Consider the following 20343-nt stretch of genomic DNA (forward strand, 5'->3'; position numbering starts at 1 on the left):
GATAAGACTAAGGTCATTTCAAGTCTGAGCAACTTTTTGTTTCATTTCAGCCCAGATCTCTGGGTTTGGCTGTTTCTAAGCAAACCATATCCTCCAAGATCTCTAAGGCCTTTTTTTTCCTTTCTTGATAAAAGTCTTGTTACCTCTGTAAAAGCTCATTCTACTAGAGCTGCTGTTTCTTCTGGTGCGTTTTTCAGAGGATTGAATACCAATTCCATCCTTGAGGCTGCTAGTTGAACTTCTGTCCATACCTTCACTAAGCATTACAAATTAGATATTGTTTCCAGAGCAAGAGCTAGCTTTGCCAGAGCTGTCCAGCATGGGTTTCTATAGGGCTCCTCTTTGAATTCCTCCTCCCAAGTTTGCTCTTGAGCTTTTGTGCTCTCACTTATGTAAAGAATACTGCAACAGTGATATGTAAGGACATACTGAGTTGTGTAAAATCTTATCATAACAGTTCTCTTCACTGTTGCAATATCTGCTCCCTCAAACTTTTCCTGTGCCCTTTTTCTTCTGTGTTCCTGGCCAGGAATTTTTTTTTCCTTTTTCTCCTTCTGGATGCACATCTTCCTCCTAGTTCCTTGGAATATTTGTTTCTCCTGGGTCTTTTCATTTTTGAGGTATTTACATGCATACACATCATCTTTATGACCTACACCTTGTGCAGGGAACATACATGTGACGTACAGCATCTAAATATTCTGATGTTTGGCTACCCTTGGGCAGGGAATCCATTATGTAAAGAGTACTGCACAGTGAGGAGAAAGACATCTACTGTTATGGTAAGGATTTACACAACTGTACTTTCTCTCTTCTTTTGGAAATGGCCAGGGGCAATTGCCATAATCTTCCTCACAGACTGGATCTACTCACACAAGGACCGAGGTGTTTGATGCACCCCGGCTCCAATCAACTTCAGTTGACTCCCTGGATGATAGTCTTAATTCCCTTTAGGCACCTGTTTACCAAGATGTGCAACAGGTACTAATGGAGGAAAGAAATCTTGCTACTGTTAGACTATATATTAGTAAATGGAAAACATTTTCTAGTTGGTGCCAACAACATCATCAGCACCCATTCAGAGCTAAGTGTTCTGTGGTTGTACAATTTTTTTGTGAGCTACTATCCTGTGGCCTTTCTTATTCCTCCTTCACAGTTCATTTATCAGCCATTTCTGAAAGTCTGCCTATAGATCCTCCTCGTTTGATGCTTTTTCATGACAAAATGTTTTTGGGTGTTTTACATAGGAGGCTTCCAAGAAAAAACGATGACTCCTCTTTGGGATCTTAATTTTGTGTTGCAGAAGCTAACCCTAGCTCTAGTTGAACCACCTAGTCTGGCTGACTTGAGATTCTTGACGTGGAAAAAAGTTTTAGTAATTGCTATGGTCTCTGTAAGAAGGGTATCTGAGTTGCAGGCTTTTAATGGCAAGTCTACTCTATCTTATTTTCTACAGATACTGGGTTTCTTTTGGAACTAATCCTTCTTTTATGCCTAAAGTAGTATATGAGTTTACTTTACGCAAACTATATTTCACTATGTTTTCTTTCCTGAACCTAAAAATGAGTGAAAAGGATATTCCATACCTCTGATGTCCACAGACAACTCTGGTACTATATTGAATGAACTAAATCTTTCAGATTTTTAATCAATTATTATTTTTGTGTGAAGGTGAGAAGGAATAATCTGTGTCAAAACATACTGTTTCCAAATGGTTGTTTAAGGCTATTAACTTTTGTTATACTCCCCACAGCAAAGATAGTCCAGGTACGGTCAGGGCCCACTCTTCTAGGGTCTTGGCTTCATCTATGGCTTTTTGGAAAAAGGGTTGCATGCTAGAAGTGTTGTAGAAGCTACTGCTTGGTCCTTTTACCAAACACGATATGCTTGATTCCTTCTCTAGGTCTAGAGCAGGCTTTGCTAGGACCATTCTCCAGGGGCTGCTGGACTCTTGTCCTTTCTTCTCCCAAATGTACTAAGCTAGGATAATCTTTCCATATAGCTGAGGCTACTGCAGCAGTGATCAATATGATGAGCATAGTACAGTTGTGTAAGTAAACTTACTAGAACAGTAGATGTACCAATGATCATTGGTGCAGTAGCTGCTCCCTCCCTCCATCCCCCTTGTTTTTTGGTGTGTTATTAATAAAGTGTGGACATTTATTTTTTGTTATTCTTAATGCTGTCCTTTCAGGACTCAGCCTTCCTTTCTCTGTTGACAGGGCTTGTTGCCAAAACCTGTCTTTTTAGTCAGCTGAGCTTGAGCTGACTGACTGGGTGAATAGAATGTGCCATGAAGCTTTGAAAGCTAGCTGACTGTTATATCCTATGCAGGATTTAAGCCATATAGCTATGGCTAATGCAGCAATGATTATTCAAACATCTACTGTTATGGTAAGTTTGCTTACACAAATGTTCTTTATCAGAATTTCATTCTGTTAAGCTGTAAGCTTTTGAAGACTGACTCTGCCTAAAAAGGCACTAAGGGATGGACAATATTTTAGCCAATGTACTAAAGCCCTGATGAGATAGCTGTTTGCTTTCCCTGGCAAAGCATCAACTGCTGTCTACCATCTTCTCCCAGGCTGATGTTTTGGGCCACCCTTAAATGATAACAGAAGCAAAGATAATTGTTGAAGTTAGTATTTTCTTCGTATTGCTGCATCATTGTCTGCAATGGTAAAATGCTGCTCAAGGGTAGGTTCATACCTGCCTTGGTCACATATTCTGAGAGCTCCATCATATCTCTTTTTATATAGTCCAGACTGGTACAAATCAAGACATTCACTCCCTCTTGTATTTGACTGTGTCTTATGTATACTTTTGATTTAAGGGTTTGAGTTCATTCATGATGTAGAAAATCCTAGCATTCAATAGGCAACTAATTGTAACCCTCTCCTTACTGTACCTGGTGAGTGGTGTATCTCATTATAGAGTCACCTATGACTAAGATGTTGTATTGTGTGGAGATTTGCTGTATGGACTTTTGAGATTAGGCACTGTGAGTCTTGGATGCATGTTTCATGGTTGGTGCTGCCTGAGTGGAGTTTGTGAGGTTGCATTTAGGAGGCCCTTTTGGTTAAGGTAAGTTAACTTTTAAGAGCCTCTGCATATGTAGGTCTGTGTTTGATCTGTATTGCATGTGATAGTGTCATGTCACATATTACTGCCAACTTGTTTGTATTGACTTTGTGAGAGCTTTGCCTTCAATAACATTGTATAACTACATCTCTCACATAATGTGCCAGTTTCAGTAGTAGGCAGTTGTCAGTAAACATGAAACAGATGCTACATTGTCTCAAGATAGCCATTTTAACCAAGCTAACTACAGAGGCCATTGGAGAGTGCAAATCCATGGTTTAAGGTACTTACTAATGGGGGCTGAAGAGGGGGTAGTGCTTATGAGGTATGGAGTTTACTGGATGTGCTGTCTGTCTACATAGCTGCATACAGCTAGGAATCAGTGATGCTTTACTCCTTTCTCTCACCAGAAACAAAGAGTAGCACTAATCCCAAGCTGATTCCTTGAGAAGTAATATTAACCCATATGTTGATAGGTTCAATACATTTGCTATAGTTCTCTCTTGGTAGATACCCTAGATAGAGCCTACAGCAACTGACCACATCAGAAAGCCAAGCTGCACAAACGCCCAGAAGAGGTGCTCACCCAAACTGCAGTCAGACAACTTGATGAATTCCTATACAAACTGCCCAGTCAGAGACCAGCAGGAATCTGTGCCCCTCTGCTGCTTCTCTCACTGAGAGAAAAGCAGTAGTATTAATTCCAAGTTGTCTCCTAATATGTAATTTTAACCCTTCCAGTAACTGATAATCACCAGGAAAGTTACCTATTCCTAGGGATGGAGATGGAGGTGCATGTCCAGGGGCCATGTACTTTTCCTTAAAAGAAAAAAAAACATAGATAAACAGAGGTACATGCTTCAAGGGGTGTATGTGGTGATGGTGTCACTCACAGAAGTCTGCAACAAGCGTTTGCAATGCTATGTTGCATGCCATACCTTTGGGAATTTACAGACACACACAGGGGATAGTGGGGCTTAAAAAGGAAAATGCTTTTTGATGGCTGTCACGATGATAGTCATGACACAGCTGTGCTGTTGCCCATAAAGGGGAGCACATGGGTGATTGCAATGGTAACTTGAGATTCAACAGGTGCAGAGATAAAAAATAGAGCAGTAATAAAAGATCTGATATTGTTAATCCTCGTTCATTCCTTACGTATGGGTATCGGTTCCGACCTCAGAACCAAGCCGGCCGTCTTCCAAGCTCGCATCAGCTACAAACTCTCGAGCTAAACTCTTACCCAGAATTCCCCTCTCCCTGTTACCTCAGAATTCATTTACCGAGTCACCATTCGGTCGTGTCAAGCTACTTCTCTTGAGCTAAGTACAATATTTTGTTGTCATACTAGTCTAAAACAACCTTTTCTCTCAGAAAGTTACTAAATTGTGTTCTCTTACCTTATCGCATTTAGCGACTATCCTTTCTTGAAAATTTTCAATCCTTTTTACCATCGTTGGTAGACCTCTTTTTTCATTACCTTCGGGTATTTCTTGTTCCATTGCTGGTATTCTTTCTGATTTCCTTCCTACCTGTCATGGCAGATAAAAAAGGTAGTCCAGGATTTAAGAGATGTTCAGATTGTGGCCATAAATTACCTACTTCAGATGCACATTCTGTGTGTGTCTATTGCTTGGGTGTGCCTCATTTATCAGTTGATCCGCCCTGTGGAATTTGTAAGAACTTCTCTAAAAGGACGTTGATTGAGAGGAAAAATAAATTGTTACTGAAGGGACTACTCAAATCTCCCTTTTCAGAGGCTATTTCTGGGTTGGAGGCTTCAACCCCTCCAAGATCCCATAAGAAAAAGACTGATGATCATACAAAGGCCAAGTCTCTTCCTTCGTCCCCAGCTGGGGACTCCCACCAACTGAGACCCAAGAAGGCTAAGCTTTCTACTTTGGATCTGACTTTTTCAGCTCCAGCACTTTCGGTGCTTAGACCTTTGGCACCGAGGCCATCGGTAATTTCAGCACTGGCTAGCGTGCATTTTACCGTATCAGTATAGAGGGGCTCCTCGGTTCAGACCTCTCTACCGGCAACGACTATCCAGTTGGTGCAGACTGTAACCACATCGGCTCTGACACCTTACACAGAACCAACACCTCAGTCATTGACACCAATTTTTTCGGTCCCAGCCTTGGCGCCGACAACCACTACGGCACCGACCTTATTGCTGGTGCAGACCATGACTTTGACACCGATGATTTCCTCGGTGCAGACACCTGTAGTTCAGTCCGTTATGGCCCAGTTGTCTTCAGTGCAGACTGGTGAGGTGGGCACCGAGCTTGTCCCATCTTTGGATAGACCTGACTCTCCCTCAGCCATGTCCATGAAATCCACTAGAAGCCTCTCTGAACACGACGTGTTGCATCTTGTGGATCAAGTGCTCTTGGCCAGAGGTATCCCGCCCCCAGGACCTATCCTTCCTTGGGAGGTGATCACCCTTTGCCAAAGAACCCTACTTATTCTCCTCCTTCATTGTCTTTGAAGCTCCTTGATATAGCACAGTCTTCCCCCTCTACGATTGCCTTTATGGACCTCACTAAGGAACCACAGTTGCCTTCATGGCAGGAGAGTTTTGCTATGACCCAGGATGTCAGCTGTGGCGTACATACTTTGGTGTTTCACAGCCATCCAGGGACTCCGAGTCGGCAGGCTGAGCCACTTAGGGGAGGGGTGACCCCTGTCCTAGACACTCACCCCTCTTCAGGTGGATCGGCCTTCCAACTAATGGAGAAGGCTTTGGCGTCTGCTGGCGATACTGTGCTCTCAATCTCCCCACCCTCCTCTGGACCGCAATTTACACAAGTCACGCCTAGCGGACACTGGGCGCAACGGCCTCAGGATGTACTCCCACAGGAAACCCCTTTTGCTTTGTCTTCCCCAGCTTCTCCCTCTGAGGAAGTTCATCAAAAAAGCTTGTGCAAGAGGAAGCACATGGACTCCACAGAGGAGTCCCTTACTGAAGACACAGACTTTGATGGGGAAGGGTCCCCCTCGGTCACCCTCTGAGGTATCCTTTGGTGATATCCTTGAAATCCTTAAACAGAGAGGTGACTGGCAGCCCTCTAACCCGACCTCTGAAGAGTCTGTGTTCCTGCAGGCCTTTTGCGCCTGGCCCCCTACCTCCTGGGTTACTCAACCTGCCGACGAACTGGTCTGGCTCATTGTGCAGCATGCATGGAAGGCTCCTGACACTGTTGAGGCAATTCCCCGGAGGCCAGATAAATTTTTTTCCCTTCCTGCTACTGACCCCCATTGGTCCAAATGTCTTCCTGTAGATGCTCTGGTGGTGGCGGCCACAACCAAGAAGGACCTGGTGGAAGAAGAAAGCCAGACTGTCCATCCACCCAACGAAGAGTCACGGGCTCTGGACAGAATAGGGAAGCATACTTTTGCATCAGCGACCTTTGCAATCAAGTCCCTGAATTATATGGCACACTTTACCAGGCTTCAAAGGGATTTAATTTCTGAGCTCTCTGTAACTTTGGCTGGTGCTGTGTCTGATAAGGTCCATGACAAAGTGGCTTCTCAGCTGGCTACCATTGAATCGATATCAAACTCCTCCATGTGTCTGATATCTCACGCATCAGAAGGAACAGCTAAAGTGGCGAATTCAGGCGTTGTTTTGAGACGACATGCCTGTATGTGCTTATGTAATTTTGCAGAACCCTTCAAGGCTTCCTTTCTCAATGCTCCCATCGAAGCCTCTTCTTTGTTTAGACCCAAGGTTAAAAGCGCACTGGCCAGATGTGAACAGGACGGTAAGACCCTTTCTGCCGTGGGTGTCCGTTATTCTTCCCCTCAACGTGCTTTCTCCAGAAACCAGAAGAGTGGGAAGATATGGTACCAAAAGTCTCAGGGTCCTTTCCGTGACACACAGGCCGAGTTCTCCCTAGAGGCAGAGGGAGAAACTCACAGGGAAGACGCCCTTTTCAGAGCAGAGGGGATCCACATAACCAGGGTTCCAGGGACTCTTTTCCTGGTCAATCCTACCAGCGCTCCTGAAGAGCGGCCCAACTCCTTTCCTCTGGAGGTGGTTGGGGGTCGTTTCTCCTTGTACCCTTCTGCCTGGCTAACCATCACCACTGACTCTTGGGTACAAAGGATAATAACAGAAGTTACCATATTCCCTTCGATCCTTGTCCTGCCCCCCAACAAACTTACCCGATGCTCCACCCAGTCAAAGGGAAGAAGCAGCACTAGAGATAGCAAAGCTGTTAAGAAAAAGAGTCATCCAAATAGTGCCTCCAGACCAGATAGGATCCGGATTCTACTCGAGACTATTTTTGGTGCCAAAGAAAACCGGGGACTGGAGACCAATTTTGGATCTCAGTGTAATGAGTAAGTTTGTAAGAGTACAAACATTCCGGATGGTCACAATACAGTCTATCCTCCCGCTTTTGGAAAAAGACGATTGGATGTGCTCGATAGATCTTCAAGATGCGTAATACCATATAAAAGTGGACAGACCATCAAGAAGATGTCTGCGCTTCCGTGTGTGAGCCAGTCACTACCAGTTCAGAGTACTGCCCTTCGGACTCTGTACAGCCCCCAGAGTGTTCACAATGTGCATGGCAGTCGTTACAGCTCACTTGTGACTACAAGGATTCCAGGTGTTTCCATACCTGGACAACTGCCTCATCTCCGCCCCCACCAGACATCTCTTGGAAGAAGCCCTGGCATACTCTCTCCTCACTGCAGAAAGGCTAGGCATAACCATAAACTGGCAAAAATCCAGTCTCACCTCATCTCAGTCCACAGAATTCATAAGGGTCATCTTGGATACAAAGAATTGCAGAGCATCCATTCCAGAGTGCAGAATTCTAAGGATAAAGCAACAACTGATCCCAATCCTTTCAAGGGAGAAATCCACAGCTCACTCTGTCCTACAGCTGTTGGGTTCCATGGCAGCCTCCCATCACCATTGTCCCCCTGGCCAGGTTTCACATGAGGCTTCTACAATGGCTACTGCGCACCCAATGGTATCCTTTTCAATATCCTCTTTCAGCCAAGATTCGAGTAACTCACAGTTGCAAACAGGATTTAAATTGGTGGATGACCCACAACCCGTCACAATGGTCTCGCCCCTTCTCCCCCCAGCAGCCTAAGGCTATAGTGACCACGGACGCCTCCCTGATGGGGTGGGGCGGGCTATGTCAGGGGCAGACAGTCCAAGACACTTGGTCCGAATTTGAGCCCCAACAATACAGATGGAATGTTATGGTAAGACATAACTTCTTTTTATATACTGTTATGAGTTTCGCATGTGGTTAGGAATGCAGGTGCAATCTGCTGTTGTGGATAGTTCTACTGTACCTTTTTTTTTTTTTTTTTTTTTTTTTTTTGTGAGATGGTGCATTTTGCTACTTTTTGTACTGCAGCTTAGTCCATTGTGTTGATGTTTTATTTCTTTAAGTATCCAATTCATCCTGATTAAATCATGAATACCATTTTGTGTTTGTTTTTTTTTCTCTCCCTTCTTTTTCTAGATGATGGTGATTCATTTAACTGTGTGGATGGGTTGTTGTCCAGTTCATTTGGAGGAGATTTATCCCAGGTTAAGGTGAAGGAAGAACATGCAGAAGTGACAGAAGTAGAAGTATGCTGTATTATTGATGGAGCAGACCTTTCAGTGGATGGGGAGAATGCTGCTAGCAACAGTGGTAAACTGTACAGTTCATTTTCTTTTGGTATTTCCAGATGTCTGATTTATGATAGGTATCATACTTTTTATGTTCTGGCAACTTCTAAAGACTAACACAATACCCCAATTGTTTTTTAAGCCATATCACATTACTGCAGTTTACCCGCACCATTCTGTTCTAAATGGAATGTCAAAACAAGGGAAAACACTAGCCGACTTCACTGCACAAGTGGAGCTGGGGGAGCCATGGGGGAAGGGGGACTTCAGTGTGTGTGTATATGTATGTATATACATACATACTTGGGGGAAGACTGCATACCTCTCAACCTCTTTAGTGCAAGAAATCTGGACAAAGCCCAACAAAATTGGGATACAGAGGTTCAAAAATAGGGACGTATTTTAAATATTGTTCTTATAAAGTTATAAAGTTGCTACAGTAACAGGGTTTGTTTTAACATACATTTTCTGATGGATTTGAAGCCTGAAACTCTAACACATACGCATGTCATTACTTATTGACATCAATCCTCAGATCATCCCAGTGATTTGCCAGAAAAACACAAATGTTATGAGGAACAGTCCAAAAAATATGTGCCAAAAATCTGGACATTTTAGATGTATGGGGGGAGTAGGCCACCCCACAGAACTAGCAGTCTGGCCTGTTTCTTGCCACCGGATTCTCCCTTCTGGGGAATGGCTAGACCAGTAGGGCTTCCTGGGCATAAACAAATGGGCCAGAGGGCTCTATCCTAGCCCAGGATTGCCCAGTTCCTAGCCCTATAAAATGAATGGACTGATTAGGTGTAATTAGAGGAGCTATCGGGTGAGGCCCTATGGAAGCAAAACAGTGTTCTCTTCTAATAGAGCGAGGAAGGGCTGTAGTGGTTTGGGATATTCTAACGCCAATATTAGAATATATTTACAGATGTTTTATGGGAATATGCTTTTTTCAAAATGTGTCAGCTACTAAGAGGAATTTAAAATGTATTAATTTTATAACTCACAGCAGTAACTAAACATTTGAACAGTTGATGGTTATTTTTAGTTAAGTCAGGGGTTGAAATGAACTATAAGTATGCCAGGATTTTATGTTTGTATATTTTTAAACTTTTAGATAATGTAATTATGAATTTTCTAATTAAAGTGGTTGATTACATAATTTCCTGAGGCTGTATAAATGTGCTGGAAAACATGATGCATTTGAATCTGATGAAGCCTTGTCAAACAAGATGAAAGTACTTATTCTAAAGTATATGTGCAAATAAAGGGATTTTTGGATTTTAAAGGGAGTCTTTATTGTCTGAACATCCATCTAACCCGAATTGCAGGATTATTTATAGTATTGGCTGCCTTTTATTGCATTTACCGTGGTCTTTTAGGTATTGTTTTTTATTAATGTTTTTTTGGGGACGGATGGATTCTTTAGACGAGATCCCTTCACTTTTTTTCACCCGTTCAACATAATAAATTTAATAGACTCCACTCTGAGCTACAGATTAAGGGCGAGCTCACCAAGCTCATAGAAATAATGAGCCAGTCGCAGAGACCTTATAAACCCATTTTGCAAATTGAAACGTTACCAAGAAGTGTGTCAGAGACTGCTGAGAGACGACTGAGCCATGGAGGCGGTTTTCCAAAACTTAGTACGCTGGGGCATACAGAGACTGTTACCATCTCGTTAGGCGAAGGCCAAGAGACTACAACAGACGAAGAACATCTCCATAATGGAGCAAAGCCAAAAAAGACAGTGCCTAAACGAACATACACTGCTGTGTCGTACAACACTTACATTAAAAGTTCAGGAGGTATGAACGTAAATAATGAGTGCGTTAATGAGAGACATGGCACTGTATTGACTGATACAGACTTGCATTGTAAATTTGAGAATGTTATTAAGTCTGGGTTTACCTTTGGTACTGGGAACACTTCTGGTTCTGGTATAAATGTGAATATGCAGACGTATGGTGCCCCTAATAAGTTTAAGGGCACTCAAAGAAAAAATTGCATATATGGAAAAGAAATTGTGTAATATCAAACGTTTACAAATAGCGCTTACATGAAAAATGTATAGAGTTTTCAATTGTACCAAAGGGACTTAAATTTTTTAAGAAACCTATGCGTATAGATACAGATGAAGTCATTAGTTATTTTAACACACTGTTTGACAATTTTGGCTTTAGTTTTATGTGAGTGTTGATTAAACATAATGCAAAGCTTAGTAAGTTACTGGCTGAAGTTGAATTATTAAATGAGGACATAATGCATGATTTGCTCTTTGAAGAGTGAAAAGAGTTTTATAATATACAATATTGTTTTGTTAACAAACATAGCACTACACTTTTTAGAATGAAAGAAAAGAAAAGAAGTAGGGACACAAAACAGTATAAGGAAAAGAATGCATATATATGGAAATGTAACAAGTCAAATTATGTAGAAGAACCACAAACCAACCCCGAAGGATATGTTAAGGAAAATAGTACATGGTATAACAAAATATAAAAAAACCATAGTGGACAACAAAAACAGGAGTATAAACCAAAACATTTTTGGGATGGCAAGAACACCAACTTCAGGAAATACAGAGGGGAATATTGGGATCCAGGTCGGGGAGAAGCCACTGGCAGGACCAAAGGATGCCCCCGTTCAGGCAAAATCAAATGAACACATGGAGGTAATTAAATTGAATGAAGTTGATTATTGTTTTAAAAAATTTAAGATTTTTAATTGCACAGCTAATGAAGTTACAAAGGAACATTTTTCCATATTTTTAAAGGGAATGAAATATGTACCCACAGTCAGCTTTGACTTGGTAGATTATCTTAGTGAAACTAAATTATATACTAGGAAACTTAATTTAGCTAAGCATTTCAAAGACAAGGATTGTGAAACGTCTACTTCTAAGTTAAAGAAAAAAGTACATACACTCCTCCTTTGAACCCCACTCTTTTAACACTAGACAAATTAATCACTGAAGACTTGCACAAAGTTTACACTGACATAAAAGGGAAAAAGAATGTTTTAACCTTAATAGATCTGAGTAGGAATTATTTCAAAAGTTATGTAATGACTCATCTATTAGAGTTATGAAACCAGACAAATGAGGCGGTATTATTTGACCAACTAGAATACGTGAATAAAATGTACAAAATTTTGAATAATACTCGGGTATATGAAGCTATATCCCTGAATGAGATTAATATAGCTTATAGACGTGTTGATTCATGGCTAGAGGGGTATTTACTGGATCAGAAAATAACCCTTGACATTTACAATTTTCTCAAAATAAAGTATCCGGTGTTAGCCACCATATTTGGAGTGCCCAAAGTCTATAAGGATGTTATACAGCCACCATTTCGACCAATTGTCTCCAGAAGTAGGTTGAAAATATTCCCTTTTGGCGTAGTGATTGATAATTGCTTGAAACATATTTACAGCAATACATACGTAAAGATTCATGGGATTTTTTAGGTAGACTGAAACAAGAACTTTGGGACAAAGATTTACCATTGACGTGATGGATTTATTTAATTCTATACCAAAGGAAGAAGGGCTTGATTTATTACATCGAACAATATTAAGGTTTTCCAATTTAGATAATGACAAGATATCGATTATTCTTGAGTTTATGACTATGGTATAAGAAAATAATTTTATTTACTATGAAGGCAAATATTTCAAACAAATTAAGGGGGTTGCAATGGGGGCTTCATGCGCCCCCATTTTTGCCAACTTAATCCTAACTGAATGGGAATATAAATGTGTGTTCAGTAGTGATTTTAACAAAAATTTAAAACTTTGCATACATTTTTTAGATGATGATTTTATTTTGTGGGCAGGATATACAAAGGATATTAATAAGTTCATAATGTATTTGAATAACATTTGACCCTATTTTAAATTTACTTACACTTAAGATAAGGTAGGCTTACCTTATTTGGATTGTTGTATCTGACACGGTACAGCAGGTTTTAAATCTAAAATATACTGTAAGCCCACCATTAGCAACACTTATTTGGAGTTTAGTAGCTGTCACCCTTTTGGGCAAAAGAAAAGTATATTGAAAGGGCAATGTATCAGGGTAGCCCGCATGATGTCAACATGCTCAGAAGTTTTTCATGAACTTAATGTAGTGGGAGGAATGTATTTAGTAAAAGAAACTATAGACTGTATTTTTTCTCAGTGGGGTACATTACATGAACCACTGCTAGGAGTTGGGGAAAGGAAAAAAGATGGCAACTTTACCAGAGCTGTGGTATCGAAGTACTCCTCTTATTCGCCAATGATCAAAGATATTATAATCAAGAACTGGAATGCTTTGAGGGGAGATGTGGACATAATTAACTTTTTAGGGAATAGTCCGACTTTCGTATATAAAACTGGAGAAAATATAAAAACTAGCTTAGAGAATGCCAAGTATAGGAAGAAAACAAGAAACAACCAAGGTACAAGAAAATGTGGATCTTGCAGTCAGTGTGGGTACATTTATGAAAAAAAGTGAAGTATTGTTGGACAGCATTAATAAGACTAAGATTACTTTCCAAACAGGAAATTGCACCAGTTAATTTGGCTATTTGCTTGACTTGCTCGTCATGTTATGTCGGGAAAACTGACGGATCCCTAAAAAGTAGAATATACGAGCATAATTATGATATTAAGAAGCAAAATAGAACCAATGCCCTGCATAGGCATTTGGAAAAAAGTAATGCATGTTATATGTTTAGATTTGCCATCTTAGAAAAGGTGTATATTAACCCTAGGGAAGGCAATGTAAAGCTCCTGTTAGAAGAAAAAGAAGCAATTTGGCAGTTAAAATTGAATGCCAGCCCCCCCCCCCCCCCGGGTCTTAATGATTTTATTTCTCTTAAGCCAATATTAGAAGTTAGGATATAAAGTAATATGGTTAACAAATTATATTTACAGATGTTTTATGGGGATATGCTTTTTTTTCAAAATGTATCAACTACTAAGAGGAATTTAAAATGTATTCATTTTATAACTCACAACAGTAACTAAACATTTGAACAGTTGATGGTTACTTTAGTTAGGTCAGGGGTTGAAGTGTTATGATTTTATGTTTGTATATTTTTTAAGCTTTTAGATAATTTAATTATGAATTTTCTAATTAGTTAAAGTGGTTGATTACATCATTTCCTGAGGCTATATAAATGTGCTGGAAAACATGATGCATTTGAATCTGATGAAGTCTTGTCAAACAAGATGAAAGCGCTTATTCCGAAGTGTGTGTGCGAATAAAGGGATTTTTGGATTTTAAAGGAGTCTTTATTGTCTGAACATCCATCTAACCCGAATTGCAGTAGTGATTATAGTATTGGACATTTTAACCTACTGGGGAAACTTGTTTTGGCCACCTCTGTGGAGTTGCAGCAAATATGTGGGACTTTGCATTGTCAGTGAACGTCCATCAATCCACAGCCCCTTTTCTCATTTTTTTTGCACATGGGGTTGGTGTTTCACTTCAACAGTGATAGTCATCAAGAGCCAAGGCTCACACCATTGGATGGCTAGCCGTGCTGTGGTTCATTCATACAACTTACTCGCATATACATTCATACCTGTGATCAGTTTACAGTATCCAGTCTACCTACTGTATGTCTTTGGAATGTGAGAGGAAATATGGGTAATCTGGTAAAGGCTGGTGTGCCCAGCAGTGCTAATACCTGCATGATAGTACTACTTTTTTCCATCTGAAGGTCAACAAAATCTGATCTGTTACTTCCCTTCTCTCAAGCAGTTGCTTGTTTTTGTTGTAGACTGGCTAAATAAACTTCCCTGCACAGTGAAAAATGGCAAAAAACATCAAACTTTTTAATGGAATATTAAGTTGAGTGGAATCCAAATGATAACCATCTAATCCAGATGTATCTTTGTATTTTACATAGCTGTTACAAAGCCTAGTAAAGGTTGGCAACTTGAATACGATAAACAGTACAGTTCAGTTGTTTTTTTTTTATTTTTATTTTGATAATTCCAGATATCTGATTTATAGGTCGGTATCATACTGTTCATGTTCTGGCAGCTTCAAAACACTAAGATAATGCCTCCATTGTTTTTTCAGCCATATCACATTACTGCAGTTTACACACACCATTCTGTTACAAATGGAATGTCAAAGCAGTGGAAAGCACTAGCTGAATTCACTGCAAGAGTGAGTCCAGTCACTAAACTTCACTTTCCACTGGACTGCAGTACTTTAACAGCCTCTCTACCTCTCGCGGATGTAGTGGCTTCTTTAATCTGGGATAACAATCAAGTTATCAGGTTTCTAACAGCTGATGAACATGATGGGAAGTCCTTCTGTGGTTTTTTTTTTTGTTTTTTGTTAACCTCTAAAGATGCGAAACCTCCCCATTTTTACAAGAGCAGGATTTTTGTATGGCTTTTGGGTATGCCTTCCCTATTCCCCCCCTTTAGTGTACAGTGTTCTTTGTAAAGATGGAAACGGTTTAAATTAATTTTAAGATCCCTTCTAGCTGAGGCAGACATGGATCTGATGATGCCTTTTTCATCTGGATTCAACCTGTGGGTTATTGGATCTGACTCTGATTCGAGACCAGATACATCTCAAAGACTTCAGCTAGTTTACCTCCATTCCTAAGCAGCAGCTATGGTCGTTGCTCTGCTGGAGTGTATCCTTTTGGGTCCCTACAGATGATCGAAATCCCAAAAAGTTGACTTTCATATGGCCGAGACCATATGATCGACTTTTGCAATTTCGGACATCTCTGTATAGTGTGGAATGGGAAGATTTCCATCTTCTGCACTATATTGTGATCTCGGAGTTGGTATATTTAAATTGCAGGAGGTGTGGGGGGTACAGCAACATATAGGTAAGTTTTTGTTTTGTGGATTTTTTTTAAATGATCAAAATTCCAAAAGTCAATCATATGGTCTCGGCCATATGAAAGTCGACTTTTTGAGATTTTGATCATCTATAGTAGACCCATCCTTTTTGGCTCTTTTTGTAGAGTGCTTTTACTCCCTTTTGTTTTCTACCCTGTTTTAGTGTGTGTTTTAGGTATAGGTGATGGGTAGTTTTTAGGATCATAGGAGGTTATTAGGCTGTTGGCCCTGAGGCCGTTATAAGCCTAGCCAAGAGTTTAGCCCATGTTTAGACAAGTCAGCACCCAAAGCCCCTGTGCAGCAGGGACACAGGTGGAATCCCAGGGGTGTAATTTCTTTTTCCCATCCAGTTATCTAGGTTGCGTTTAAAAAGGGATAATGAGGTACTCTGCTTTAAGTGGAGAGGGAGTCTGTTCCACAGATGGAGTCTCTGGGACACAAATCTGTCCCGCCAACAAGTCCTATTGATATCACAGACAAAGTTAAAGGTCACACGTACAGGTTGCTTGAGTAGAGCTTGACTTGCGGATATGCAGCAGTCCCATCAAGGCGGGATCTGAGACTGCTTTATATGCCAGACAGAGATCACCCCTGAGGATTCTGTACAAAACTGAGTAGAGAGATCGCGCTTTTAGCCTATCTGTGTAGGGTAGATGTTTGAGGCCCCGGAATCTCCTGGTGAGGAACCTCTGTGGTCTTTTCAGCTGCTGCATGTGCTATGAGAGGTACATGCCGAAGGGGACATTATACTCAATAATTGGCCTTATAAGGGAAGAATACAGGGATGTTATGACCTCTTTGTCCCTGGATGAGATACCCTTACTTATGAGGTGGGCCATGTAGAAAGCTTTCTGTACAATGAAAGCAACATGGTGGTCAAAGGTCAGGTTGCTGTCAACCTGGGTGCCCAAATCCTTCACTACTCATTGTGTACTTAAGACATTGTTATTAATGTGATGATATGTGGGGATGTCATTCTCCCCAAAGAGGATGATGTATTTTTTTTTGCATTCAGCTTGAGGCCATGTCTCTGGGCACCAGTCATTTGTTTGGGTGAGACCCTCTTGGAGGACGTCCACATCACTTGGGGAATTGATGACTGTGTCCAGCTTGCAGTCATCTGCAAACTTGGTCAGCCGTAGTCCACTGGTTTTGGCCTGCACCTCAGAGAAGTATATCCCGAATAACAGAGGCCCCAAGACCGATCCCTGGGGTACGCTGCTAGTTAAGGGTCGACTGCTTGAGGTGGCTTTCCCTATTTTGATTAGGTGGGTTCTATCAGTGAGCCAGTTTGCTACCCATCTGGTAACATATGGATTGATGCCTAGTTTAGAGAGTTTATCTAGTATGCCCGAGTGGGGAATAATGGCGAAGGCTTTGGCCAGGTCAAGGTAGGTGGTGTGCACCATCTTCCCCTCGTCCATGGCTTTGATGACTGTCTCAAAGAAGTCAACCAGATTTAACAGACATGACCTCCCCTTGACAAAGCCAAACTGTGTGGGGTCAAGTGTTTGGAGGTTGCCAGTGTCCCTGTTAATGAGTTTCATGATAATCCATTCCATGGCCTTGCATTTCAGGCTAGTTAGGCTGATGGGTCTATAGTTTTCTGAATCGGTGGATGCTCCAACTTTGTGTAAAGGGATGACAGTGGCTGTCCTCCACTTGGCTGGGACAAAGCCGGTGCTCAGGCTTTGGTTGAATAGGATGCCTAATGGTGCTGCAAGTTCATGCCTGAGTTCATGTGGAATGCAGCCAGGGATGTTATTGGGTCCCACGAAGGCTGTATTTTTTACCATTGAGAGGGCAGTGATGGCCTGTTCCCTAGAGATAAAGGGTGGGGGACAGGTATTGGGTATGTCCTAATTTACTGATGGGGGGGCAGAGGGGAGACATTTTCTCTGAATCTGTCAGCCAGTAGATTGGCTATATCTACAGCATTGGTGTATGTGATGTCCTTGACCACCAGTTCTGAACAGATCTGGGTGCTTCCTTTGAGATTTTGGACAATATGTGAAGGCGGCCTTATGATTGTTTCTAGTAGATGTCGCCAATTTGGACTCGAAGTTGGCTTTAGAGGATTTCACTAGTGCTCTTATTTGCTTGTTCAGGGTAAGGAGAGATTGCTTCCAGTTGGGCATCTGCTCCTTCTTAGTCCTGGACAGTAATTTTTCCATTTTGTTGTATAGTTGATTTATTCCAGATGTCCACCAGACAGGTTTACTCTTCCTTGCGGAGGATGATTTTGTCCTGTTGGGTATTCCTGATTCAATGCATCTGTATAAATGCTTGTAAAGTACTTTGGTGTAGATTTGGACACTGGTGCCAGTTCCTACAGTAGGGGAGGGGGCTGTGAAGCTGTTTATACCATCCATCAGGAGGTTGTAATAAGCTTTGGAGAAGTTTTTTTGTTTGAACTTAGCTAGAGGGGGAACTTCGAAAGTGACTGCTTTATGGTTGGATCTTACCAGGGAGGATGATACTGTAGGGGTGCTGCAGTGGTTACTCATGTTGGTTAATACCAAGTCCAAGGTATTATCACCTCTTGTGGAGGTATCGACTAACTGTTTCAAGGCATTTGCATTGATAAAATCGAGGACTCTCTGGGCATTTTTGTTCTGGCATGAGTAGTCTTTCCAGTCTGTGGTTGGGTAATTAAAATCACCCAGGATCAGGGTAAAGAGTTGAATCTTAATAGATTTGAAGAGGTCCAGATAGGTGTAGTGGGCATCTTGAGTCAAATTTGAATAGGTGTCTTGTCAATAGTTAACTGCACCTGGAGTGTCTCCTGTGCGTCATACTGTTTGACCAGCCTGAAGGTGTGTGTGTGTCTTTAATATATATTGAAACTCCACCTCCTTTGGCATTGCTGCCCACAGTTTGGGATCTAAATGTGTGATAGGATGAGTAACCAGGTATGGCTGGGGTGCTTTCCGCAACTTTGAACCAGGTTTCTGTGACTGCACAAATGTCAGTATCTTACAGGGTTAAGAATGCTTGCAATGAGTACAGTTTTATGTTTAGACTCCTAGCATTTAGCAGCATGACCTTTAATTTGCATTTTGTTGAAATTTTTATGTTGATAGTATTGACCTCCATGACTTTTCCTAAAAAAGGCACTATGGGGGAGGCAAGGGCCTTTGCCAGAAGTCTGAAGCCCAAGTGAGACAGATGCAGCCCATCTCTAGCAAAGCATTGTGGTCCGTCGATCATATCTTCCCAGACTGTCAGGTACTGGATCCCCATGGAATGACACCAGAAACTAAGCCAATTGTTGAAGTCAATCATTTTCTGTTTGTATTGAGGCATCATTCTGGGTGACGGTAGAATTCTGCTTAAGGCTAGGGACATACCTGCCTGGGACATGCATTCAACAAGCTTAATCATGTCTTTCTTCATATAGTCCAGGACGGTACGCCTCAAGTTATTCACACCAACATGGACTATGACAGTCATAACAGTAGCTGCTGTTGAGACTTGAGTGCATGTGTGATATGGCGGATTATGGCACCTGACATACAACTAACCGTGACTTTCTCCTTATCCAGCCTAGTGAGAGGCACATCTGTGTGTCTCACAATGGAGTCTCCTATGACTAATATGTTGGGTTTATGGTTAGGCCTTAGTGGTTGTGAGACACTGGTGTGTGGAATATGCATGGTATGTGGTGTGAAGGGGTGTAGAGTTCTCATGTGTTTTTGCCTCTGAGGTCTCCTTTGTTTGAGTTTGTTTTTGTTGAGGTTAGGTTAGGTAGTGTGGTTTAGGTGTAGCACAGTGTGAGGACTTTTTCTGCCCAGTGTGTTCAAGGGTTATGTTTTTCTTGTAGACTACTGTTAGTGTTTTTTTTTCTGTAGTAGTAGAACTGTTGACCGTGCTGTTATCTGTGTTGTAGGAGTTCTTTACTTATTCTGTGTGTGTGGATTTGTGTTTGTATCTTTGTCATGGATCTGAAGGGATTCAAAGAGTGTGTGGAGTGTGGGCATAAGTTATCATCTCAGGATGCCTATGACATATGTATTTACTGCCTGATGGTTGTCCATCTGTAGTACTGCCTGGGGGCCATCCATCTGTAGTTGTCTTGCTCCATTTGTGAAGGCTTCGACTCTCAGGCCATTAATGAGAGAAGAGCAGAGTTAGTATTGAAGGGCCTCCTCATTTCTGGTGAGTCATCTTCTTCCAGAAAGGGAGATGAGTCTGCTAGGGATCATAGACATGGATCCAAGGACCGCAAGTCTTGTAAAGAGGACCATAAGAGGTCTACCCTGGCCTCTACTTTGCTGCTTTGTCTGGTCCACCAGATTCAAAGGTCCCAAGACCCTCTGATCCCCTGATAACTTTGACTACACCTTTGGAGCTGGTTTTACGGGAGACGTCCTCTCCAGCATTGAGTGTCCCCAGTCGCTTTCTCTCCACGGGGGCTGCTTTGGGATGGGCTAGGTTGCCTTTCTGTCAGTCTACTCCACTGGAGTTCTTGATGGAGTCCTCCTTGGACCTAGGCATCTCCAGTTCAGATCCAATCAGCAGAGTCACTGCCTCCCAGACAAACTTCCAAAGCCCCTTTGGTGGCTCTGTTGACTCTCTTATCCAGGTCAGTTGGCAGCCTATAAGCTTTGGATGTAGAGCAGCTGATGAGGTCTTTCTTACAGGCAAGGATGCAATTAGGTCTCATTCCCTCCATTCCAGGCCGTCTCCCCAGTGCTTCAGTTCAATCAGTTTGTTTTCCTCCCTCGGGGCCCTATGAATCTGAGATATTC

At 41.7% G+C, this 20343-nt stretch overlaps 1 protein-coding gene across 3 annotated transcripts in view; it reads left to right on the forward strand.

Annotated features, from left to right (window-relative positions):
* Window positions 1-20343, forward strand: part of NR1H2 (nuclear receptor subfamily 1 group H member 2) — a 1405479-nt gene that overhangs the window by 364287 nt on the left and 1020849 nt on the right. For all 3 annotated transcript variants that reach the window (XM_044059298.1, XM_044059300.1, XM_044059299.1), the window contains exon 3: window positions 8577-8750. In XM_044059298.1, coding sequence (XP_043915233.1) covers window positions 8577-8750 — 174 coding nt within the window. The remainder of the gene's footprint in view (window positions 1-8576; window positions 8751-20343) is intronic.

Source organism: Protopterus annectens, chromosome 17.part0 (assembly GCF_019279795.1).
Source record: "Protopterus annectens isolate FY-2018-M chromosome 17.part0, PAN1.0, whole genome shotgun sequence".
Lineage (NCBI taxonomy): Eukaryota > Metazoa > Chordata > Ceratodontiformes > Protopteridae > Protopterus > Protopterus annectens.